The 26,858-nt window shown below is 40.3% G+C and overlaps 5 protein-coding genes across 6 annotated transcripts in view; 4 read left to right on the top strand and 1 right to left on the bottom strand.

Annotated features, from left to right (window-relative positions):
• The window catches only part of LOC132977166 (CD276 antigen-like), a 160,486-nt gene that overhangs the window by 18,632 nt on the left and 114,996 nt on the right, over window positions 1-26,858 (top strand). The window lies entirely within an intron of this gene.
• Window positions 986-5,114, top strand: LOC132977155 (septin-1-like). Its single transcript, XM_061041590.1, has one exon. The coding sequence runs from the start codon at window positions 1,094-1,096 to the stop codon at window positions 2,573-2,575; it is 1,482 nt and encodes a 493-aa protein (XP_060897573.1). The 5' UTR covers window positions 986-1,093; the 3' UTR covers window positions 2,576-5,114.
• Window positions 5,986-8,723, top strand: LOC132977358 (uncharacterized). Its single transcript, XM_061041881.1, has one exon. It carries the CDS (start codon window positions 6,114-6,116, stop codon window positions 7,683-7,685), a length of 1,572 nt encoding a protein of 523 aa, XP_060897864.1. The 5' UTR covers window positions 5,986-6,113; the 3' UTR covers window positions 7,686-8,723.
• On the top strand, window positions 12,735-16,042 carry LOC132977357 (uncharacterized). The gene is made up of 2 exons (XM_061041880.1): window positions 12,735-12,867; window positions 13,149-16,042. The coding sequence occupies exons 1-2, from the start codon at window positions 12,749-12,751 to the stop codon at window positions 14,725-14,727; spliced, it is 1,698 nt and encodes a 565-aa protein (XP_060897863.1). The 5' UTR covers window positions 12,735-12,748; the 3' UTR covers window positions 14,728-16,042.
• matn4 (matrilin 4) overlaps window positions 18,870-26,858 on the bottom strand; it is a 35,228-nt gene continuing 27,239 nt past the window's right edge. The window contains exons 12-17 of one of the 2 annotated variants that reach the window (XM_061041605.1): window positions 24,582-24,679; window positions 24,192-24,323; window positions 23,896-24,079; window positions 22,558-22,710; window positions 21,527-21,659; window positions 18,870-20,834 (exon numbers count right to left, since the gene is read on the bottom strand). In XM_061041605.1, the coding sequence (XP_060897588.1) occupies window positions 21,544-21,659; window positions 22,558-22,710; window positions 23,896-24,079; window positions 24,192-24,323; window positions 24,582-24,679 (683 nt within the window). In that variant the 3' untranslated portion in view covers window positions 18,870-20,834; window positions 21,527-21,543. The remainder of the gene's footprint in view (window positions 20,835-21,526; window positions 21,660-22,557; window positions 22,711-23,895; window positions 24,080-24,191; window positions 24,324-24,581; window positions 24,680-26,858) is intronic. The other variant, XM_061041604.1, reaches the window with a different exon arrangement.

Raw genomic sequence — 26,858 nt, 5'->3', positions numbered from 1 at the left:
GTCAGAGTTGGAGATGATTTTGTAGATTTTAGATTGCAGTTTTTTTCTGAAGTTGATATTGATCAGATCTGAGGTTAATTTGGGAAGTTCTAAGTTGGATGAGTTAACATTGACTTAAGTCATTATGGCGGATTTGATTTGAAGAAGTGGACATTTTTGTCCTTAGTGACTTAAGAGGGTAGTAAACATGTTTCACAGTGTTCTATTGATCTATTTAAAAAAATAAAATGTGCATTCCAAAATGTGTCAAGAGAGAAACATTTGACCAAATGGACAAAAATGTCCAAATCTCTGAATTTCCATGACATTGACTTTAAATACTATCATGTTGCAAACATGTTTTTGAAAAAGAGAAAGGAAAGACATCTTTAACTGAGCAACAATGTACAGTGCTTTCTTACAATCATTACATTACAGGCTGAACAGAAATTAATCAATCTTTTGACACAGAGCAAAGTATACAAACAACATATCCTTGGATCTTTGTGCAGCCTATGCTCTTCACTGTGTGCTAGCTTTGATATAATACAACTATATATTAATAAACTCAACATTCGTAAATATTTTAATTTCAAACATAATTCACTGTGAATACCATTTAAAATATGAATATAAGTATTAAGTAAACAACATATACTTACAGCTGTTTCTTTGTACAACAAACGTCATTGCACATGAATCAAAAAAGATGGTGGCCTCTTGGTCGATGAGAAACACTTTTTTAAAATACAAACATCTTTTACATACGATTACAAAATGTTAAGTTATCATCTGTGCTATGAGCTTACATTGGGACCTGTGAAGTAGTTCCAATATGTTTTATGGATAAAGGCATTGGCATGTGTGTTTGGGCAGTCAGTTTAATTGTTTATGTTTTTAGTTTTTTTTAAATGAGCCAGAAGGGAAATTATTATTTAAATTTTTTGATTCAATGTTCAGTAGTGTTTTTAACATATTTATTTACTTGTTTTTTAGGGAAACTAACACCTCTTCAAAGTACGACTACATCAAGTGCAAAGATCTGATCCACTCAGGATCTCCTACCGTCTTCCAGCTGACACCAAAGAAAGAATGTATTGAAACCTTAAAAATAATGACTCTTGGGAATGAAGATCCACGTAAAATAAAAAGAACCATCTTGCTTGTGGGAGAAACAGGAGCAGGAAAATCTACTCTGATCAATGCCCTGGTCAACTACGCCATTGGAGTGACGTGGGAGGACAATGTCTGGTTTGAGATCGTAGAGAAGGATGAGAAGAGAGATCAGTTTGAAAGTCAGACATCAGATGTGATCGTGTACAAGATCTTTGGTTTTGAAGATAAAACTCTGCCGTACTCTCTGACCATCATTGATACTCCTGGATACGGAGATACCAAAGGGACTAAAGAAGATGACATTGTCAGAAAAAGACTGTTAGACTTGTTCGGCTCAGAGGACGGGGTTCTTGAGATTAACGTAGTGGGTCTGGTGCTAAAAGCGAGCGACAATCGACTGAGTGACCGTCTGAGGTACATCTTTGATTCAATGGTGTCTCTGTTTGGAAAAAACATGGAGAAGAACATTGTCTTCCTAATCACTCACTCAGATGGAAAAACACCTAGAGAGGCTCTCAAAGCTCTAGAGGCAGCAAAGATTAAATGTGCAAAAGATGAAAAGAATCAGCCAGTTTACTTCCTGTTTAACAACTGCCAGAACACAGAGAGAAATCAGAAAAACAAACTGGCTTTAGAGGCATCAGGGGAAATAACTACGAGGGGAATGAAAGGATTTACAGACGTCCTGATAGATCTGAGAGGCAAAAATCTGAAAACCACTACTGATGTAATGAATTCACGCATCAGACTGACAGCGTGCATTAAAAACCTGCAAGAGCGAGTTGAGTTGATTGAACTCCAACAGAGAGAAATCCAACAGACTCAGGAAAATCTGAAGAAACACGAAGAAGAGATGAAGAGCAACAAGAACTTCACTATAGAAGTTGATGAGAGCTACAAAGAAAAAGAACCTATCAAGGGTGGGAGGTGGCTTTTGGTGTTTTATGAAGGAGTTGTGAGCTGTAATAAATGTGAGGAGAACTGTCACTTCCCTGGATGCACGATGGCCCGAAATCCCAAAGACTGCGACGTGATGAAAAGAGGTAAATGCACAGCATGTTCTGGAAAATGTCCTGCTTCTGACCATGTGAAAGAAGAGATGCGGTACGAGACCAAGACAAGAAAAGTTCAGAAGACCCTTCAAGATGTTAAAGACAAGTTTGAAAGCAGTAAATCAGACCTTGAGAAGAGTACAAGCATTCTGAAAGATCTGGAGATTAAAATGGGAGAGCTTGAGAAAGACAAAGATCAGTGGTTAGAAGAGTCCTTCAAGTATGTTCTCAAACTGGAGAAGATCGCTCTGAATGTTGATTCACTGTCCACTCATGTCCACTTGGACTTCTTGATTGAGAGGATGAAGGAGAAAGGAGACACAGAGAAGGTCCAGAAACTGGAGGAGATGAAAAGTCGAAGGGTTGAAGGAACCAGAGCAGCTCTCAAGTATATGGGTGGTGGAAGCATGAAAAAAGGGAAAATGTAATTTGGGGTGTGGGGGTCCTCCCCAATAATTGTTTTTTAACAGAGAAGATATCATTTTATACTAATGCATTTTAACATGTTTTGATGCTTTTACCTGATTAAAACAGAAGACACATTTTGTAGATGATGAAGAAGAAGATGGGATGTTTATTAGGTATTATTATTTTTGGAATTATGATTGTTAAATAATCATATGTTGCTTATTGTGCAGTGATAACAAGTCAGCAAACACATGTGAGTTGAGCTCTCTTTAATCAAGCAATTATGTTCAGTGGTGGAAATAATTATCTTTACATCTACAAACATGTTGTGGTCCAGTCTGCTGTTTTGTTTGATGTTTTTTATATGTCAAACTAGTCTCCTAACATCAGTCCTCTAGCATCCTCATCTCTCCACTGCTCTGCTGATGTTAGCTAGCATTAGCACGATGCTTACCAAACAGTGAGGCTGTGTCTGAAATCACTCCCTATTCACTCTATAGTGGACACGCCATTTTGTAGTGCTATCCGAATTCTGAGTGAGCGTGGTCATACCCTATATCGTCCACTCAATGTATCCCACAATGCATTTTGAAAAGTAGTGTATGAGCGATGGTCACTATGCGAGAAATATATACCATCATGCACTGCGGTTCAAAAGATTTTCACGAGTGGAGAGTGGCGTTTGACTCGACTGCTCTCAGACGGACGAGAGGAGCGAGCAGCGTGAACACAGAAACTCATTAAAGTTCATATTCAGAACGTTTTTACTGAAATCTATGATCAGTTTTAATAAATAGTACAAGGTCGTTAACGTAAGTGACGGTAGTTTGTCCTAATGATGATGACAGACACGAGACCAGAGTCTGTGAGCATGAATAAACGAGTCTAGGTGCAAAACTTTGTTTCTTCAATTATAGAAAAAATCTTTATTTTATATTTAGTCATTTGTTGACTTTTTTTGTCAAAATAAACTCAGGATGATTTAAGTTAGTACTGAAATTCATGTCGTTATTTACCGTTATTGTTAATCGTAGGCCGGAGTTAAGCTGTACATTATAAAACAATGACGTCACTGTCAGCAGCCGGCCAGTGTGCGAGTAGTGTCCGAAATGTATTTTCATTGTTCTGAATGAGTGCACTACATAGTCCACTACTTATAACTCACTGTATAGTGAGCAGGGAGGAGGGAATTAACCAGAGACAGAAGTAAGACTATAAGGGATGGAGAGACAGATGTGCTGAGTTTATGATACAGTTTTTAAGTGAGAGGATCCAAATTAATGATTCTTCAAAGGTGGGTGAGACTTGTTGTCCCACCCATATATGATGGCTCCGTTGGCATTAATTGAGTACAAACTCACAGCTGCTGGAAAGCAGTTAAAGCAAAGACGAAGTAGGTGAACAAGGTCATTGTGAGGCAAAAAAAACATTGTAAAAACAGACTAAACTGTCACTACAAACCTCTTAACTTAACAAAAACTTAAAGGTCACATATCCTCCTCCTCCTCCTCTTCAGTGTAAATAAGTCTCAGAGCTCCTCAAAACATGTGTGTGAAGTTTCTTGTTCTAAATCCACTCTGATCCTGTATTTGATCATGTCTATAAACCCCTCTATTTCAGCCCTGCTCAGAACAGGCTGTTTCTGTGTCTGTACCTTTAAATATGTAAATGAGCTCTGTCTGACCACGCCCCCTCTCTGGAAGGGCTCGGGTGTACTCTGTCTTTCTGGCTCCATGTCCTATTGTTTACGGTGAGAAGGCAGACTCAGAGGGCAGAACAAACACCTAGCTGTGGGAGTGTCACTCACCTGGGGGAGGGGCTACTGCCCTTTGTGATGTCATGAAGGGAAAATCTCCAAACGGCCTGTTTGAGCACACATTTTCTGAAAAGTGGAGCAGGTAGAAGACAGAGAGGATGGACTTTTCTCCTCATTGGGGGGTTTGTAGACGGACTAGAGACACATGTTAGAGGAACATGGTGAAGAGGATTTTACAGAATATGTGACCTTTGAAACCTTTCAATTTTGAATCTTTCATTTTATTCTTGTGGTGTACAATGACTGTGGCTGTTATTATTTTACTTTCAAATGATGACTTGCTGAAATGATATGTAACTCAAACTTAACCGCCTGTGTTGATGTGCTGTATTTTAATCACATGGAGTTTTATGTGTCTTTGTGGTTTGACAAGTTCAGTTCTCTCAGATGACACAGTCCATGTGGATAGTTTTATCTTTTCATGTCATCATTATTGTGAACAAGCCGATTGCGATCATTGAAAGCATATCCTGATTGATCTATTTTTTGGAATCAATAAAATGGATGTTTCTTGAAATCAGCTCAGTGTGTCTTCACTGGACCATCAGCAGGTGTAGTTGCCATTAGATTGATTGCATATTAATACTAGGTTTTTGTACTGTTTGCATACATGGCTTAACAATTGCTTGAGAAATTATTTAATTATTGCTTAAATCAGGGGCGGTTTTAGGATCAGAGCTGTCGATGTGCTCAGCTATTAAAGAAATACTGACATGTAGAGTTCCTGTTCAATCCTCCTGCTAAACCACTTACTTTAAGAACAAGAAATATTCTCCTACATGTGACCTTTTTATTAACAATAATAATAGCAAAATTAAGCCACCTGAGTTTTAGTGTAGTAATTATACAAAACGGCACAGTGTGTAAGGTGATGAAAGATGGAATATGTTGTTTTTCACAAATTATTCAATTCATAGAGGTATTATTATTCATATTAAATTATTGTTTTTACATTTTTGTCAATAATTCAGCATAATATGTAATTCTACTCACTGTTGAGCCATATTTTAATGCCAATATCTGTATACTATATCAGCGTTTTGAATGCAGTACTTTACATCTAACATTCATCTCAACACTTTGTATAATTACTACATTACCAAAGGAAAGGCTTTGGATGTTTTTCTCTCTAATTAAATCGCTTTTACAACTTACCGTAAAATCTGGTGTATACACGCACTTTTATTACCTATTGTTTAATCTTTAAGTTGGTTGCATCTTATACACCAGTGCGACTAATATACCAGTATAAAATGCAGACACGCAGCGTTCATCATCCCAAAACGCCAAAACGGAACTTTAATTAATTAGTAGACTGAATACAAGCCATTTGCACTCTTCGCCATACTTTGTATATTATTATTATCATTATTATTATTATTATTATTATTATTATTATTATTATTGATAATAGTTTCATTTTTGAATTTATAACACAAAAGCTGTTTGACATTAACTCAATTTTTATTTGATAGTAATCAGGCAAGAAGATAATGGCTAATAATTGGCTAATTGTTTTAAATGATAAAATGGGCTACAATCAGAATATCTTTTAAAGATCTTTGCTTTGTATAATATAACCATTTGTTTTTTTATACACCCACCAGGTAAAATAGTCTAAAAGGATATTATTAAATCGCCCCAGTAAGAAATATGATTTTATTTATTAAATTGTATGTGAAATAGTTTTTGAGCAAATACCCTCACTTTTCTACAGGAGCAACTCATCCAGAAATGACAACATGACCTCCACACATCAGATTCGTTCTGGGCCTCCTGCTGTCGTCCAGCTGACACCAAAGAAAGAATATATTGGGACTCTAACAAAAATGACTCTTGGTGAAAAAGATTCAAATATGGAGAACAAAACCATCTTGCTTGTGGGAGAAACAAAAACAGGAAAATCAACTCTGATCAACACTTTCTTCAACTACACCAAGAGGGATGACGAGGTCTGGTACGAGATCGTCGAGAATGACAGGGAAGAAAGTGAATCCAAAAGTCATACATCAGATGTGATCGTGTACCAGATCTTTGGTTCTCTGCCCTACTCTCTGACCATCATCGATACTCCTGGATATGGAGACACCAAAGGGACTGAAAAAGATGACAGAATTAGTCAAAAACTGTTAGACTTGTTCAGCTCAGTGGACGGAGTTCATGAGATTAATGTAGTGGGTCTGGTGCTGAAAGCGAGCGAGAATCGACTAAATGACCAACTGAGGTACATCTTTGATTCGGCTGTGTCTCTGTTCGGAAAAGATATGGAGAACAATATCGTTGCCCTCCTCACACACTCAGATGGTTTGACACCTGAAAATGCTCTGAAAGCTCTCAATGCTGCAAATATTAAATGTGCAAAAAATACAGAGAATGAGCCAGTGCACTTCCTCTTTAACACCTCTCAGCATGAAGAACGGATGGAGGGCACAAAAGCTGCTGAGCAGGCAAAACAAACTACAACTGAAGGAATGAAGATGTTCTTGGAGTTTCTGGGGAAAACTCAACCCCAAAAGGTGGAGATAACAGTGAAAGTTTTGAATGAACGCATCAGACTGACAGCGTGCATTAAAAACCTGCAAGAGCGAGTTGAGTTGATTGAACTCCAACAGAGAGAAATCCAACAGACTCAGGAAAAGCTGAAGAAACACGAAGAAGAGATGAAGAGCAACAAGAACTTCACTATAGAAGTTGATGAGAGCTACAAAGAAAAAGAACCTATGAAAGGGAAGGGTGGGAGGTGGCTTTTGGTGTTTTATGCAGGAGTTGTGAGCTGTAATAAATGTGAGGAGAACTGTCACTTCCCTGGATGCACGATGGCCTGGCATCCCAAAGACTGCGAGGTGATGAAAAGAGGTAAATGCACAGCATGTTCTGGAAAATGTCCTGCTTCTGACCATGTGAAAGAAGAGATGCAGTATGTGTTCAAGACAAGAACAGTTCAGAAGACCCTTCAAGATGTTAAAGACAAGTTTGAAAGCAGTAAATCAGACCTTGAGAAGAGTACAAGCATTCTGAAAGATCTGGAGATGGAAATGGGAGAGCTTGAGAAAGACAAAGATCAGTGGTTAGAAGAGTCCTTCAAGCATGTTCTCGACCTGGAGAAGATCGCTCTGAATGTTGATTCACTGTCCACTCATGTCCACTTGGACTTCTTGATTGAGAAGATGAAGGAGAAAGGAGACACAGAGAAGGTCCAGAAACTGGAGAAGATGAAAAGTCGAATGGATGAAGGAATCAGAGCAGGACCGCGATACATGTTGGAGAAAATAAAAGCAAGTTTAACATCTTATTGCAAAAAAGATAAGCCATAGTCAAGTTGAACCAGCAACCTGATGAATTATGTGACTTACGTGATATTGTTCAATATTACAAGAGGATAAAACATGCAATAACATATTAGATTTACCTTAGATCCTTCTTCTGTTGTTGTGTTCCTTACATTTTTTCTGGTGTTTGTTAGACATACACTCTTCTCCATGTCAAAGAATTCCAAATGGAAAAAGAACTCTATTCACATCACAAGGGCTCACCTTCACTTCTTTGCTCTGCTCTTCTTTCTCAGTTATCATGATGACTAAGCTTCCAGTCGCCAGAGTGTGAATGCATGGTGTATGTGCAAAAACATTTTTTTTCTGTTATCAAGTTTTGGATAGTCGTTTGCCATGTGTTTATTACTGTATTACCTGCACATTGAAAAGTTTTTGTTAATTTTGACACGTAAAAAAAAAAAGCAAGCACAGATTTGACTCACTAAATGCAAGTCTGGTACTATTTTTAAATGCCTTAAGACTTTCATTAAGATTCCTATTTTCATTGCCATCCTAACATGTTTATTGAAAACCTTCATGTGTGTGTTCATCTCCTGTAATATTCTTTCTTTTCTCTTACTTCTTTCTTCTTAATATGATCTTTATTTCTGTTGTTCAAGTTGTTTTCATGCTCGCTGTAAAGCACTTTGGTACAAACCCTTATTTGATGATTTTTAGCGCTTGATAAAAACATGAAAGTTGACCTTTGAATACATAAAACTGTTTTGTCATGTAAAGCAGTGAGTACTAATGATGATCTGAAGTCTGACATAAATGAAAAATATTTTGCTGTGTTGGAGCTGAATCCAGCTTTTACACTTTAGAGATATGAAAGCTTATGTGCTTTGTTCTGATGTATACAATATGATTTCATGCTTTGAATTACTAGTTTAAATATATCAGATGAAACAGGCCATGTGTAAACATTTTGATCAATGTCTGTTATATTTGTCTTTTTTCAATCAAGCTTTACAGTGTGTGTCATCATTGAAATGTGTTTGGTTATTCTACATGAACTCACATTCTGATTGAGGCTGTTTTTCTGTAATGATTAATAAAATGTGTGTTTTAATGAAAACAGTCTGCCCTGAGTGTCTTTACTGGATCATCAGTGAGCCTAGGACACTATTTTCTTCTCCATAGTTGTTTCTTAGAGTAGGCCAATACTCCTCCATCTAAAACACAGGCTTTTGTGCAAGACTACGAGTGGTTATTTTCAGGGTTACCAGAGGGGTCCACGGGCCGCCGTAGCCAGCTGGGTCAGAGTCTGCAGCTGGGATGAAGATGACAAGACGGGTTGTGGTTGTGTCGTCTCAGCAGCTCCAAGTGGATCAATGCAGAAAAATATGAGTCTTTTGATGCATCGATTTCCAATTTAAATTAACCTGATGGTCATCTTGATGAATCTAAATTAAGAAATTGGCGTTCAAAATTAAAGAGCCAAACTTTGAATAAGAAAGAGTTAAATGGCCTTGCTTGAGCCAGAAAGAAATTGAAGTTTCAAAATGTACGTGGAAAGTTACAAAGAAAAATTTGGCAGGAATTCGTTCCTATGGCACTAGAGCTTAAAAGTTGAAGACTTGAAGTGAGGTGAACTGAAGAAGTCTGAAGAGAAGAGTTGCTTCCAACTCTTATCAGTTTCTTGTGGGCGGAGAGAGGGGGGAGCAAATGGTTACTCAAACTCCAATCGTTGTTTTTCATTGTTTTGATTAAACCGAGTTTACGTTGATGTAGGTTCACGTCATATATTTAGACAAACATTTCTATCAGATTCATGTTGAGATGAAAATCACACCATCTGGGAACATCCTCAGTTAATCCCATCCTGTAGGTGAACAAAACCATGTTATACAGTCAACATTCTTAATAAGACATATTAATAAAGTAGATATAATAACACCTTCTACAGCTAATATCAAAGAGTCTGCTTTATAACACGTCTAAATGTATAATTATGAAGGTTACGTATTCATGGATATTCTAACAATAGCAATAGCACTCCATGTCAAATTACTAATAAGGAATTGAATGAATCCCATTCATCAATTAAACATCAGATTTTCAGCAGGAATGACAACACATTCAATGTGACAATTACAAATATATATACTAAGAAAGGCATAAATGTTCATTTGATGAAGAATGAAACGTGGTTTAAATCATAGTTCTTGAGCAGTGATTTATTTAATTGTCTTTCTGAGATGCTCCAGAGCTGTACCCTGCTGATTTTATAACTTGCAGAGACGTGATGACTGTGGTCCTGGTCACAGTTCACGTCTCCGAGGTCAATTCGTATATCACAGAGTGTTCTGTTTCCTGCTTGGTTGTTTATTCAAGGTGTTTTAAAAGTGTATAACATCCTTTCTCCCAAAGCTTGTCTGAGAGAGAGAGACTTTCAAATACTTAATCAGTTCCTTTGTTCTTGGTCGGAGTAAACAGATGTTACTCAACAGTCCTGCAGAAAAGTTGTTAAAGGGCTGCAAATATCACCACAAGTTCTAGCTTTAAAAATACTGAAGTATTCAAACTACTGAGAAAAAACAACTTCTAAACATTGTTGTATTTTCACAATGCACGATTGCAGTCCAGAATACATGGGTCAACACAAATGTGTTTTGTTTTCATTCATTTGGATGAGTTTGAACTTTAAATGTAAACTAATATAACAGTATGTTTTTGTTCTATTTATTTCATCATGTTTTTTATTCAAGTCCACCTTACTGAAAAACAGGCTGTTTGACAGTACGTGTCTTTTTTAAGTGGTACTCATGTTCTAAATTAAAAAGTTATTACATATTGAGTACATTTAGTGTCGATTGGTGCAGATCATGTAAAGAATAACGTGCTAACAAAGGTAATTAAGTCTGTCTTCATCTCTACCTCTATAGACTGATAACACAATAATTGAATTGCATGATGAACATTGTCATGTCTTTCTTTTTCATAGTGAAACGTCAAGCTGAAGTGGGGGAAGATGTCTATGAAAAAAATGCTTTTAGACACACTGGAGGATTTGGGAGAAGACGAATTCAACAAGTTTAAGTTTTTCCTGCTGGATCGTGAGACTCTGGAACCTTTATCCGTCATCCCAAAGAGTGAACTGGAACATGCAAACAGGCTAAACACATTGACAAAGATAATTGGGAAATACCCACAGCCTATTAAAGTGGTGAAGAAGATTCTAGAGACCATCAACAAAAATGATCTGGTGGAGAAACTGGCGAGTTGCAGCATCACGGAAGTACAAGGTCAGCTGTAGAATAAGAACATAAACCAAGTCTTGTGCTACATTTATAAAACAACAGTGTACCAAACCCGTTTGAGGGGTTTAAAATTAAAAGTTTTTCTTTAACATAATATGTGCTGTAGAAAAATGTCCACATTATAAGACAAACTTCGGCATATTTACAAAATATTTGTATGTTTCTCTATGATATTATTCTGAACATTTGTGCATCAACAGAAAGTGGTCCTGGACCACCAACATACTGAAGAGTGTGAAGTGAAACTTCAGAATGTTTCACAGTTTGACTCTGCATGAAGCTAGACTACCAGACAATCTGTCCTTTTTGTGCATTATTGTCCACTTTATTTTCCCACATGAAAATGTCACTCCATTAATACACACAAATCACAAGAGGACTCTGACTCCCTGCACACTCAGAGACATTACATGTACACACTGAACTTAGCAACACAAAAGCAACTTAGCTTTCTTTGAAATGATAGATGATTGTTCCTGTGTCAATTTTCTAACCCAGTCTGATGTGCCCAGACATCCTCAAAAGGAAAGCTCCCAGGCTCTCATCTGCGAGTGAATCACCTTAGTTGGGCCATTTCAATGTACCAGAAGAGTTGGTTTATTCTGAGCTTCTCAGCCTTTCTCTATGACTGAGCCCACACACCTTGCACAGTTAATTCATTTCAGCTTCATGTATCTGAGATCTCATCAGTCTCTACCCAAAGCTCATGACCACAGGTGAAGTTTGGAACATAGATAGATCCCCCAGGCTCAGCTCCTTGTTCCCCACATTTGGTCCAAACCCTGCACTTCTGCTGATACTGCACAAACTTGCCTGTCAAGCTCACTTGAGGTAGTAGCTCACAATCCCAAGGTGCAATCCACTGTTTTCTGCCAGAGAGCCATGGCCTTACACTTTTATGTCTGAAAGTAATGCAAACCATTTCTGACTTCAGAATCAGAAAAACGTTATTAATCCCAGGGAGACATTTGGTAAAACATGGCTCAAAACCAATCAAGCCAAGCCTGCCAGGGTCCCAGTGTGATGAAACCAACTGAAACCAAAACACCTAAAGCCCCCAGAATAGATGCTTTCCTTTACCTGGGTGAATCTCAAGATCCTGTCTATTCAAATCTCAAACAGACCCAGTGACAAGGGACAACCCTGGGTGAGGGTACAGAGACAGCTATCAGGCCATCTCCTTCTCCACAAAATGTATGTAGAATAAATAAACAGAGTCCTATCATTCCACAAGGGTAAAGAGCTTTGCAGATGTTGGTCAGGAGTTCCTCAAAATGGGCTTTCCATTGCTCAACAATACCCTCAGTAAGAGTCAACAGTTAAAATCCCCTGCAGAAAAACATCCTTAACCAAGCACTGCTTCCCCTCATGAATTATCTGATAATGGTTTACCAGAACTTTGGCCTTACAACCATGCAGCAGGTCAGTGATTATTGCCCTAGTGTGTTTTGGTATTAGGTATAATTCTGAATGAGGTTTGATTACTACTACAGTCCCCTAGCTAAGTACTGCAGCTCCTTCTTGGCAGATTAATCATGGGTCTATAAGTCACTTAAATATAGACCCTCCACTCTGACCCATTTACCTTTGGAGACCCTATGAGGTACTCGTACTCCCTACCACACAGCTCCTAAGGCCACAGGGACACAGCAACTCCTTTACCAGTTTAAGGTAGGGATTACTTGAAACAGATAGATCTGTCGGAGATATTTGTCACAAGTGTGTCCACACTTAAAAGCCAATTAAAACATTTTTCTATCTACAATTGATGAACAGGCGTACCGTGAGGGACTGCTTCGATTTATGTTCTTTGTTTTTGTTTTGTTTTCACAATCAGGTCCAGAATTGTTTGACCAGAATAAGAAATCTTCAGATGAAGTGTCTCCGACTCCTCCAGTGTTAGAACTGTCTACAGATGCTTTGTAAGTTGATAGAATTCAAGTTATAATCGGCTTCTGATGATATGTGTTTCAGGTCTGTTTGCATCACTACTCAGACTGCTCAAGTTATGTTTTCATACATAACTCATACACCATTGGGATCTTTTTTGTTAAATTTAAGTGCAATTATGTTTGAAACTTTGTGTGTAGACTGACCAACATTGAGAAGTTGACTTTATAGTTACTCATAATTGATTTAAGAATCCAGAAAGGTTGGAGTTTGAAAATCTGTCAGGATTGATTGAAGTTGTGCTTTTTTTTAGGAATACTAACACCTCATGCAAATATGACAACATCACCTGCAAAGATCTGATCCAATCAGGACCTCCTGTTGTCTACCAGCTGATACCGAAGAAAGAGAATATTGGAACAATACAAAGAATGACTCTAGGTAAAAAAGATCCAAACAAAACACACAGAACCATCTTGCTTGTCGGTGAAACAGGAACAGGGAAATCTACCATGATCAATGCCCTGATAAACTACGACATGGGGGTGAAGTGGGAGGATGATGTCTGGTTTGAAATCATAGAAAAGGACAGAAAGAGAAGAAAGAGTGAAGGTCAGACATCAGATGTGATTGTCTACCAGATCTTTGGTTTTGAAGATAAAACTCTGCCGTACTCTCTGACCATCATTGATACTCCTGGATACGGAGACATCAGAGGGACTGAACATGACGACACCATCACTCATGGATTATTAGACTTGCTCCGCTCAGAGGACGGAGTTCATGAGATTAATGCAGTTGGTCTGGTGCTGAAAGCGAGTGAGAATCGCCTGAGTGACCGCTTGAGGTACATCTTTGATTCAGTGTTTTCTCTGTTTGGAAAAGACATGGAGAAGAACATTGTTGTTCTCATTACACACTCATATGGAAGAATACCTGAAAATGTTTTATTAGCTCTTGAGGCTGCAAACATTGAATGTGCGAGAGATGAAAGGAATCATCCCGTTCACTTCCTGTTTGAGAACTGCCAGTACAAAGACAGAACAAAGGAAGCCAAGGTTGCATGGGAAATAACAATGACAGGAATGAGTGAATTTGCAGACTTTCTGGAAAAGTCTGAGCCTCAAAATGTGGAGAAAACAACTGCTGTGTTAAAGGCACGGATTGAACTAACAACCTGCGTTCAAAAACTGCAAGACAGAATAGAGTCAGCAGAACTTAAACGAAAAGAGATCCAGGAAGGTCTGAAGAAAGCAGAACAAGAGATGAAGAGCAATGAAAAGTTCACTGTGGAAGGCGAAGATGTCTGTGCAGAAATATTAAAAAACAGGGGTTGGTTATGGCTTGAAGGAGCTACCTGTTGTAATCACTGTAAAGAAACCTGTCACTATCCATGCACAGAGGCCTGGTATCCCAAAGGATGTACTGTCATGAGAGATGGCTCTTGCACTGTATGTGCCGGGAAGTGTTCAGAATCTAATCATACGATAGAAAAGTGGAGATATGTGACCAAGAAAAGAAAAGTTCAAAACACAGATAAAGATAAAAAAGAGAAGTATGACAAGGAAAAAGCAGCTCATGAGAGTCTTCAGAAAGATCTTCTGAAGCATATGGGAGAGCTTGAGAAAGACAAAGATCAGTGGTTAGAAGAGTCCTTCAAGCATGTTCTCGACCTGGAGAAGACCGCTCTGAATGTTGATTCACTGTCCACTCATGTCCACTTGGACTTCTTGATTGAGAGGATGAAGGAGAAAGGAGACACAGAGAAGGTCCAGAAACTGGAGGTGATGAAAAGTCGAATGGATAAAGGAACCAGAGCAGGACTGCGATACAAACTGACTGCGGCTGGTAAAGCAGTTAGAAAGACAAATGAGGTGATAGACATGATGTGAGTGGACATGTGTGTAAATAGGGCTGTACCTGCCTCAGAACTGTACAGTCCGTGACACCTATTGAGTAGCACTGTGAGATGTGTAGCTCAAAAACCTCATTTTTTTATTTGATACTGGAGTCAGTGAAATCCCTCATTTCAGCCTCTGCCACTTTCCTCCGATTGGCAAGCTCTGTGGAAGCTTCCTGGGTGGGCGTGTCCTACAGCTTTGCTCTGATATGTCGGCAGGTTCTGGCCAAGTCTCGCCAAGTTCTTGTAATGTCTCGTTCAAGGCAACAGGCAAAAAATATTGCCGGTTTAGTATGGACATCCAACATCGTAACATTATTTCTATCCAGTCTTGATCGCCCTCATTGTCCTCACCTGTGTCTTGTTAGTCTCACCTGTGTCTTGTTAGTCTCACCTGTGTCTTGTTAGTCTCACCTGTGTCTTGTTAGTCTCACCTGTGTGTGTTTACCCCTTTGTCTATTTAGTCTCTGTGTTGTTTCCCTCTTGTTGTCAGATCATTGTCAAAACCCGATCGATGTCATACCGTCTCTGTGTTTCCTAGTGATTTTCCCTGCGTTTGGACTTTTTAGTTTTTGAAGAGAGTAAGTTATGTTTTGCCTTCTGCGTTTTCGTTATAATAAATTTTAGTTTGATCTGCATTTGTGACCAGTTCATATGTTTTCAACGTTCATGACAGTAATGCAACCAAAAAACGATTAGACAACTTGGAGTCTTCTTCACTGAAGGTTCAAGATTAAGATCATCTGTTAGATGCCAGTCCTCATTCTTGCTACACAGTGGGTGATGTTTATGTCTTATTTGTTTATGTTCTCAGTTGAAGTTGACAAATGTGAAAGAGTTATGCAAAACTGTCAAAATAAATGTAAACTGTTTCTGTTTAATAAGATAACATATACCACTAAAAGCATTGAATGTTTCCTCTCATAATAATCATTTTACTGTTTGGTCTCTTGTTTGTATTGAGTTCATAATGTCTGTATTTGTATAGCTTCACTGTTTCTGTATTTCTTTAAGTCTAATGCCTTTTTTTTTTATTCTAAAAGCTGAGCCAGGGGCCGGGGTTGCAATTATTCACGGAAGAAACTTGTATGTGTGGCATCTACTTTGTATGTTATATATATGAATGCTCACTGCATGTGTCCCTGTTAAATAAACAGATAATAAATAAACACACAAGAAAACCAAAATGTTGTAACCCCATGAAAAATGTTCTCAAAACAGAGCCCAGTCTTATCAGTGATACAAGTCAATAACGACCAACCAACCTCCAAACTATCCTTTAAGGTAAACGTTTTGGAATCACTGGAGAAATGGCAACTGATCAAGTGTGTATATTTTGAAATACACACATGCAGTGTAGGCTGAAATTGAAACAAAAATGCAAAAGGTATGTATAGCAAAGCCTGTCATTTTTAAGTAAGAACACCAAACATTAAAATGTAATTTTTATCTTAAGACTGTCATCTCAACATAGCAGTAAGTTATTTGACTTTTCACTTGACCCTTTGCTGTCACCAGCTAACAGGAAACTAGAGGAGCCAGGATTTCACAGCAACCTGTACAATGGGTCCCTATTGATGTGTATGTGGGGAGAGTAGAAACAAACAATAGATTAAGACTAAACAACTATATACAATTTAATTATATTCTATAATATATTATAAAACACGTTATAGCTATTCTAACCCATATTTTCTATGTATTGTTTCTATGATGATGCTCGGAGTAAACCCATTGCCTTTAGTGATATTGTCACCTAGTATGAATTTGTTTTTATTTAATTCATTGTAAAAAATAAAAACACTCTCTTGCATTCAGGTGTGAACTATTAATGAACTAAAAAACAGTATTGATATATATAACCTTAAGTTCTTAGAATTTAAATATACTTCATATAGTCCATTTGTATATCGGCCATACTGATGTAGGTTTTTATTGCAATTCAGTCATAAAAAGATGGCATGTAGCCACCATATCTCCTGCTGTTAAGAAGAACCCTAGTTACTCCAGAGGATACACTGGATGAAGGGATAGTTTTTATAATACCATAAGTAGGGTAAAGTGATCCAAAAAAAGGCTACAATAGCTATTTTTGTTGAATGATTTAACAGGCAACCAATGGAGCTGGGATACAAAAAAACGATCTAATAAAAATTCATCCCAACGTTATGTCCTGCCTTCAGTCTTGTGATTGGTTCTATCCCGTTTGAGTTGGCAGTTAGTTAGACTTCACACATTTTGGATTCTCGTTACTCAGCAAATTGTTAAAATAAATAAAGTGTGAAAATGAGGTTGGGGCATCTCTCTAACGACCATTAGCCTTTATATTGCCTTAAGTAATAAGAGTGCAGACAGAGTTTGCCATGATAAAATGTGACCAACGCTTAAAAGTTTTTGTTCATTGATCAAACTTCTGATTCATAATATCGAGTGAAGGAGATGCTGACACTGGGATTAACAGGATGAACGTGGAGGTTTTGGCACTGTAGGAGGACAGTATGAATGCAGCAGCAACGTGGTGTCATTCTCAAATTTTCCTTAAAGGGATACTTCACCCGTTAGCATTAATCTTTGTATCATTAGAAACCTGGTAGTGTTTTTGAATGGTCGTGCATCCCGCCCTCATTTTCCTCTGAGATGTGAAATCTTTGTATTTCTGAGTCTGTAAAGGAGCTTCGTCACTGGAAGCTGTTGTGGTTAGCGGGGTGAAACTACAAAGCTAGTTCCTCATCTTTTCGACCACTGAAGCTACAGACCAATCACAGATCAGTGGGTGGGAACTCACTCCCAGAATCTAAACTTAACGTCCGCCATATTGCTTGGAAGCTACGCTAACAGGCTCTATGGAGAAAGCTAATAATGGCTGTTAATATACATATAGTGGCGAGACGGCTGCTGCTGACAGGCCGGTCTTGTGTTTTGGCTGCTGCAGGCAGAAGAAAATGCTCCACTCTTGCCTGTTTAAATTATTATGATGATGTGGATCTGTCAGTAACGGTGTGCCAGGACCAAGGAAGTTTGACGTGCTTGAGCCCGGATCGGAGAACTCACACTGGTCAAACAAACTGGACTTTAGGGGTGAAGTGTGCTTGGACACGGTTCAGATTGCCTCGTGTGAGCGCTCCCTAAGTCCAACTTAAATAGGTGAGTTGTTGGATAAAGATTCAGCCCCTTCAGTTGTCATTAAGATAGAAGGGGGGTTAGGATTAAACAAAGATCCAACTTTTTGGTGTAAAATGAACGTATTGATTTATTTTTATCAATGACATCACAAAGGGAAGTAACCCCTCCCCCAAGTGGGTGACACTGTTTGTTCTGCCCTCTGATAGGGCTGTCACACCTGCAGAAACTCCTGATAATTGCCGGAGGAGCGTCATGTGATCACACAAACATCTGAATGTTTCTCCTCCAGCCTCCTCGTGTTTATTCTGCAGAAAGTCAGAGTGATCTGATGTGAGAACGCAGCAGGATATAATCAGGAGAATTCACCTGGAGCCAGTGGGAGGGGCCAGTGGGAGGGGGTGGTGACCTTTATTCCCTGTGATCGCTGCACGACCATAGACTGTCTGCACGCCACCTCTACCATCTCCGTGCTCTAATCAACCTGCTGCTGCATGTTTCCTGTTCTCCAGTTTGTTCTTCTCCACTCTTTAGTTCACATTCAGATTCTCTTCAGCTACACATTGATACAAAGACACATATTCTCATTCTAGCGTCGTATAGAGGACTCTGTAGCAGGGATAGTCCTGTCTGACAGGGATAGTCTCCCGCTGTGAGGTGCATGTGTGACCAACCAGGTCAGGAGAATATCCAGAGCAGTCCTCCTGAGATATTTTCAGGAATGCATTTGTGAAAACGTCTCTAGTCTGTCTACAAACCCCCTAATGACAAGAAAAGTCCACCCTCTCCGTCTTTCACCTGCTCCACTTTTCAGAGGTTTATAGACATGATCAAATACAGGATCAGAGTGGATTTAGAACAAGAAACTTCACACACATGTTTTGAGGAGCTCTGAGACTTATTTACACTGAAGAAGAGGAGGAGGATATGTCACCTTTAAATAAAATGTTCTAATTTAAAAATGAAACCCAAACAGTGAAACTCTTTGTGGTCAGAAACCAGGAAACAGTGGGCTGTGAAAAGTTGTCTCTTTTATTGCCCTCTGAGCTGTTACACGGGGCGTCATCAGAAAAATACAAAAAAGGTAACTTTATTATAAAATATACAAAAACATACAAGCATTCAAATATAAAGGGGGATACATGTGTGGTGGTCTTTTGTTTCTTTATACAACAGTCTGCTGTCGTTCACTCAGTACCCTGCATGGCCTCCTGGTTCACTACAGAACGCTCAATAGAGGCTGAAAAACATGGCCGCCGGGGAGAAAATACAGACCCTGTGAGGACGCTTTGTTTGAGAGAACACGTAGAAAGTGCAGAGTGAAGAAATCATGTTTGTTGTTCTGCGTAAAATAACTAAAACTATCGTCTCATTCACCACATTCTCTTTATCAACAACAGACCACAGCTAGTGAAATATGAGACTTTAAACTCAATAACTTCCCTTTTTTGTCGTTTTCTAAAATAGGGCCCGACCGATATATGATTCTTGGGCCGATACTGAAATCGATATTGGGGAGGGAGAAAGCCGATGCCGATATATCGGCCGATATCTTGTTTAGATCTGTAGAGATTTAGATTTACACATTTCTTGAGTTCAGTTATCAAACACTTGTGGAAAAGATTTATAATGAAGACAAGATGGTCACTCGACTGGAAGGTAACTCACTCTGGAGTGATGATGTTTGTTGTAATCGATATAGCGCCCTCTGCTGGTGACAGAGAACTGCTAGTGTCATAAAATGAAACTCAAATTTAATGATATTTGTCTGGTGAATAAATGGAGTAATATCGGCGCATATCTGTGATAAAATCAGCTGATACTGATAGTAACTGGATACGCTGATATCGGCCGGCTGATTTATCGGTCGTGCTTTAATCTAAACGTGTTTCCTCTTCATCTCTGCAACGCCTCGACTGATTCGTTTTAGATTTGTTATAAAAAAGATCGATTCTATACGGGGAGTGGTAACAACACTTCATTTGTAAATCTCTTTTTCTTAAAAAGATTCTACTCTACTTTAAAAAAACAAAAGAACCATGTGCTATAAATACATCATATTTAACAAACCGTACAAAACAGATCAAGTATAAACCGGGCGCTTCGAGAGAATCAGAGTTTGATCGTTAACAGAGAGAGCCTTTAATCCTCTTCATGCACAGAGAGAGAATCAACAACATGGAGGTGACACCCCCCCCCCCCCCCCCCCCCCGGGACTCATCCTTCAATCTGTGCGGGGGGGGGGGGGGTTTCTTACGATCAATATGTAATATTTGACTCCATTTTCAGGTGATTGTGAGCAATTCTCTGTTTGTTTTCTCAAGATTTTAACTCATTCATGTCGTCATCTCGAGACGCCACTCGGCTTTCCTTTACACAAAAGATCTCTAAAATAAAAAAACTAAATGATCAAGTCATTATCACAGAGAGCAGCGTCGTTATCCCCAAATAACCAGATAAGTCAGTAAGAATCGTGAGAAAACAACAGAGAATGACTCACAGGAGGACGGGTTAAAATGTCCTCTCAGGGCTTCTGTAGTTTGTAAAATCCAGAAGTTAAAAAGGTTTTCTGATGAAGCTTGAAGATGTGACATTCTTCTGTCTTATAGAAACATTCGATTGATTAGTTCTGGAGAAGCTGCTTTGTGTTTCTGTTGTTGTGTTTGAAGATTAAAAGAATAAAAATCTTTAAGATAAAAAAGTTTCTGCATCACAAACTTTCAGAATAAAAGTCCTCCTCATGAAGAGGCTCTGTGGAAAAAAAGACTCTTTGGTTGCCGTCCGATGATTTGAGGGTTTCTGATCCTCTTTTTTTTTTTTTTTTAAATGCTTCCAGGATGTGCCCTCCTCCTCCTCGTTCTGTTCTTCTTCTTCTTCTGTGGTGTCCGGATGGTGATCACTTCCTGGAGAGGAGCTGGTTCTCCAGCTGCTCCAGACGAGCCGTCATCCCGGCCAGTATCGGACCGTTAAGGAGGAATACTGACACACACATGTAAGTTAGTCTATTTAGATATATACATGCAATCTGTTCTGTGTCAATCTGTTCATTTTGCACTTCTGGAACATAATATAGTATTTTAAATAAAACACATCAATTTGTCATATTAAAGTCTTAAAGTTCCTCTAACTCTAACATGTGTCTCTAGTCCGTCTACAAACCCCCCAATGATGAGAAAAGTCCATCCTCTCCGTCTTCTGCCTGCTCCACTTTTCAGAAAATGTGTGCTCAAACAGGCCGTTTGGAGATGTTCCCTTCATGACATCACAAAGGGCAGTAGCCCCTCCCCCAGGTGGGTGACACTCCCACAGCTAGGTGTTTGTTCTGCCCTCTGAGTCTGCCTTCTCACCGTAAACAATAGGACATGGAGCGACAAAGACAGAGTACACCCAAGCCCTTCCAGAGAGGGGGCGTGGTCAGACACAGCTCATTTACATATTTAAAGGTACAGACACAGAAACAGCCTGTTCTGAGCAGGGCTGAAATAGAGGGGTTTATAGACATGATCAAATACAGGATCAGAGTGGATTTAGAGCCTCGCCGCTCGATCAACAAATTAATTTCAACAGATAAAGAAAACCTGCTGAACCTCCCCCCTCCAGCAAGCAGAAACTCTCATGACACATAAATAATTATTATTTAAACCTCGTGTGTTGGACAGGAGGTCGCTCACTTCAGACTGGTGTTTTTTTAAAGGATATGTTTCTGTGTGATCTGCTCCAGGCTGCTCATGGTGGCCTGCTGGAACTCCACCAGACTCTCACAGGCACAGGGGTCCTTCACCTCGATCTCCCCCTGACTCTCCTCTGCACACACACACACACACACACACACACACACACACACACACACACACACAGAGTATAAAGGCATCGTTACAGTGACAGGAGGATGTGCACATGTGGGCCTGGTATTCATGTGTTTGACTCTCATTGTGTAGATATGATGAGAACATTCTGACATAAAGGGGAAACAGATCGTGTTAAAACATTTACGTTGAACATTTCATGTAACAAAAGACGATCAGGTGTTCGACTCTTTGTGACGCAGTCAACAGCTGCTGCAGGAAGATCTCATGTCTTTGTTAAAGGCTTTATATGTGATGTTTTGATCCAGCAGATGTCGCCCTTGAGCACCAGCATGAAACCAAAACAACTCGCGCTGCATTGTTGTGTTAGCATGCTAATGCTAGCGATCTTTATTCTGCTCGTATCTTCACACTGCATGTAAATTTACCTGAAATGAGCGTGATCTAGAAACACAGTTAAGCAGTGAGTACAGTATGTTATTCTTCTTTTCTCTAGTCCCTCAATTAAACAACTTTTATACACGAGGGGAGGAGTCAGCCGGCCGTCCTGGCGATGTAAACAAAGTGAAGATAGGACTCTGAAAACTCTGAAAACATCACAGACAGTGGGACTCGGGTGTTACACCCATTGTAGACAGTCATGACTCACAGAGTTATTTTCAGAGGAGATACTTGATTTCTACATTTAAGTGTGAAAAATCACATAAAGACTTTAAGATCACAAAAAAGAGACTTTTTTCACCTTGTTCAGGCTCTGATGATAGATATGTTACAAAATGTTTTAAAATGATACTAAAGTAAGAAAAACCCCTCAGATCTTTTAGAGAGAGCTCTGTCTCTGTTTCCATACTGATAGGTCAGCGGCATGCTCGTGGTCAGGTGTCAGACTGTCGTACCTGGACACACGTTGAGTTTGAGGTTCTCTGCGATGTTGCTGATGGCGGTGAAGTCGTTGGTGTAGTAAAAATGTTTCTCCACGGGCTCAGAGGCGATCTCACGGAGCTCGTCCTCCACAGCTTTGCCCACGCCCACAGCGTACATGGTGATCCCTGCTCACACACACACACACACACACACACACACACACACACACACACACACACACACACACACACACACACACACACACACAGAGACACACACACACACACACACACACACAGAGACACACACAGAGACACACACACACACACACACACACACACAGAGACACACACACAGACACACACACACACACACACACACACACAGACACACACACAGACACACACACACACACACACACACACAGACACACATACACACACACACAGACATACACACACACAGACACAGACACACATACACACACAGACACACACACACACACAGACACACACACACACACACACACACACACACACACAGACATACACACACACAGACACAGACACACATACACACACAGACACACACACACACACAGACACACACACACACACACACACACACACACACACACAGAGACACACACACAGACACACACACACACACACACACACACACAGACACACACACAGACACACACACACACACACACACACACAGACACACACACAGACACACACACAGACACACACACAGACACACACACACACACACACAGACACACACACAGACACACACACAGACACACACACACACAGACACACACACAGACACACACACACACACACACACAGACACACACACACACACACACACACAGACACACACACACACACACACACACACACAGACACACACACAGACACACACACAGACACACACACACACACACACACACACAGACACACACACACACAGACACACACACAGACACACACACAGACACACACACAGACACACACACACACACACACACACATACACACACACACACACAGACACACACACAGACACACACACACACACACACACACACACACACAGACACACACACACACACAGACACACACACAGACACACACACACACACACACACACACACACAGACACACACACAGACACACACACACACACACACAGACACACACACACACACATACACACACACACACACAGACACACACACAGACACACACACATACACACACACACACACACACACACACACACACACACACACAACAGAGAGTCAACAGAAGTCGTATATTTCGTTCTGGTCAGACGGTGAAAACAGGTTTTGGTCGTACCGGCTTCTTTGGCCTTCTTGGCGTACTCGGTGATGTCGTCCTGCGAGCGTCCGTCTGTGAACACCAGCCCGATGCGGGGGATGTTGCGGCCTGCAGGACGAGCGCCCTCGGCCTCAGAGAAACTGTTCTCCACCATGTGTTTCAGAGAGAGCCCCGTCATCGTCCCCTTCTCCATGTAGTCCACCTGGACCAGGACGAACACAGAGAGTGGAATACTTAAAGATCCACCGTCATGTTGTGACTTTAAACCCTCCGAACGCTGCCGCTCGCTCTCCTCATGAAAACTGTTTGTTTACCTTCATGACGGCAGCTTTGATCTCCTCGGCCGTGTGATACATGTTGAGAGGAAACTCAGTCCGGACTCGACTCGAGTACTGAACCAGACCGACCCTGGTGCCGTGAGTGGACACGTCCAGAGAGTCGACCACCTGCAGCACACGAGGAGGGGGGGGGGGGGGATACTCAGGTGACACACGGCACAGGTAGTCCATGTTTATAATCATGTCTGATGTAAAAAGCTCCATCGTTTGTCGCTGAACTTTATCTTTTGGTTTTGAACGTCAGATTTGAGCTGGAAGCGTCTGAACATCTCCGAGCGGGACAAACAACTTCCTTCTGACTCCGTTATACTCGATGGTTTTGTAGTTTGAGATATCACAGAAACAAAACAAAAAAACATGTCTGACCTGGTTTACAAACTTTTTCACCAGCTCAAAGTTTTGTGGGCGGACGCTCTTGGAGCCGTCGATCAGAAGAACCAGGTCGATGTTTGAAGACTTACAGGCTGGAGGGGAGAGAGGGGGGGAGAGAGGGGGGGGGGGGGGGGGAAGAGAGGGGGGGAGAGAGAGAGAGACAGAGACAGGGGGGAGAGAGAGTGAGAGAGAGAGAGTGAGAGACAGAGAGTGAGAGAGAGACAGAGAGTGAGAGGGGGGGAGAGAGAGGGGGGAGAGAGAGTGAGAGAGAGAGAGTGAGAGACAGAGAGTGAGAGAGAGGGGGGGGAAGAGAGGGGGGAGAGAGAGACAGAGAGAGAGAGAGAGAGAGAGAGAGAGAGAGACAGAGAGTGAGAGAGGGGGGGGAGAGGGGGGGAGAGAGAGTGAGAGACAGAGAGAGAGAGAGAGAGGGGGGAGAGAGAGGGAGAGATTCAGCTTGTTTGCTTTTCTTTCTGTCACATTATTTAATTGTGTTTGACGTCCAATAAATCTCATCGTCTTCATGTCTCAGTGGTCAGGAAACAGGAAACACCACATCACACGTGGTGTTTCCTGTTTCCTGGCGTTCTTTCTGTGCAGAAAAGCGCTGGCTGAGCGCTTCAGAGAGTTTGCATGAAGCGTTTGCATGCTTTTAATAAATCGCTGCACATCCGTCCTGTCTCCATGACAACAGTCTGTATGACCGACGCCACTCTGTTGTTGTTTTAATGTTTTATATTGGAGATGGTTTTCTGTCCTTCACTCTAAACATCAAACTGACAGGAGGATGTTTGACTTCCTTCTTTGTCAGGATGATGAGCTCCATAATAATAATGACGATCAGACGCAGAGCGAGGACACTAAAGTAAAGGCAATATCATATATTTTGGAACATTTTACAGGATCGTGATTCAGAATGTTTTTCTGATGATATCATGTTGAGAGGAGCACACAATGAAAGATAACATGAGGAATAGTTGTTTAAATATCAGTATGGCCTTAAAGATGAGTCACAGTATTAAAATCTGGGAGATATATTGAAATACTTTGTTTTCTAAAAGTTGTGTTGAAATGCTTCAGAAGATGAGCTCAGCTGTCAGTCAGTGGTGACATGAATCCTTACTTTCACTTTAAATCTCTTTCTGTCTTTAATTAAAAGACCAACACGTTCATGTTTCAGTATTTATTATTTCTGACATTGTAACATCAGATCAAGGTGTTTTATTTAAATCGGGGGTTCTCTGATCACTGACAGATTTCATATCAACAGAGGAGGTCTGTGGTTACATGCTCCTGCCTGCAGTACCGACCATCCCCACATGGGGGTGCTCTGTGAGGTTACCATCAGGCACTCTGTGTTCCTCTCAGCCCCCAGAGGGAAAGAGAAGTTCAAAAGAAGATCAAATATCTCTCTCTGTGTCCTCACAGACAAACATGATCTGTTTTTAACATCACAGCGAGTTAGATTTATTTTTAAACACTTTTTTATTTCATCTCCGAAGGAACACGGCGCTCTCTTCTTCCGCTTCCTCTGATCTCAGCTCTTTATGTTTGTCCAGTTTGCTGATTCTCATCTGATTGATCAGTGTGCTCAGATCTGTGAAGATGATTGTTTGCCTCCTGCCAGCTCAGACTGATCTCAGAGATTATGATGCTGACCTCCTGCTGCAGCCTGAGCGCTCACATCCTGCACCTGCAATACCTCAGTCTGGTCCCGCAGGACCCCCAGGACCCTGATCCCCCTGCAGCCCTGTGCCTGCAGGACACTGCAGAGTCTCTCCTCAGACAGTCATGACTCACTCACAGAGTTATTTTCAGAGGATATACTTGATTTCTGAGTGTGAAAAATCGCATATTAAGCCTTTAAGATGTTCAGATGTGACTCTTTGTTTTAGATGTTCAGATGTGACTCTTTGTTTTAGATGTTCAGATGTGACTCTTTGTTTTAGATGTTCAGATGTGACTCTTTGTTTTAGATGTTCAGATGTGACTCTTTGTTTTAGATGTTCAGATGTGACTCTTTGTTTTAGATGTTCAGATGTGACTCTTTGTTTTAGATGTTCAGATGTGACTCTTTGTTTTAGATGTTCAGATGTGACTCTTTGTTTTAGATGTTCAGATGTGACTCTTTGTTTTAGATGTTCAGATGTGACTCTTTGTTTTAGATGTTCAGATGTGACTCTTTGTTTTAGATGTTCAGATGTGACTCTTTGTTTTAGATGTTCAGATGTGACTCTTTGTTTTAGATGTTCAGATGTGACTCTTTGTTTTAGA

Source organism: Labrus mixtus, chromosome 7 (assembly GCF_963584025.1).
Source record: "Labrus mixtus chromosome 7, fLabMix1.1, whole genome shotgun sequence".
Classification (NCBI taxonomy): Eukaryota; Metazoa; Chordata; class Actinopteri; order Labriformes; family Labridae; genus Labrus; species Labrus mixtus.
This window is presented reverse-complemented; position numbering and strand designations above follow the sequence as displayed.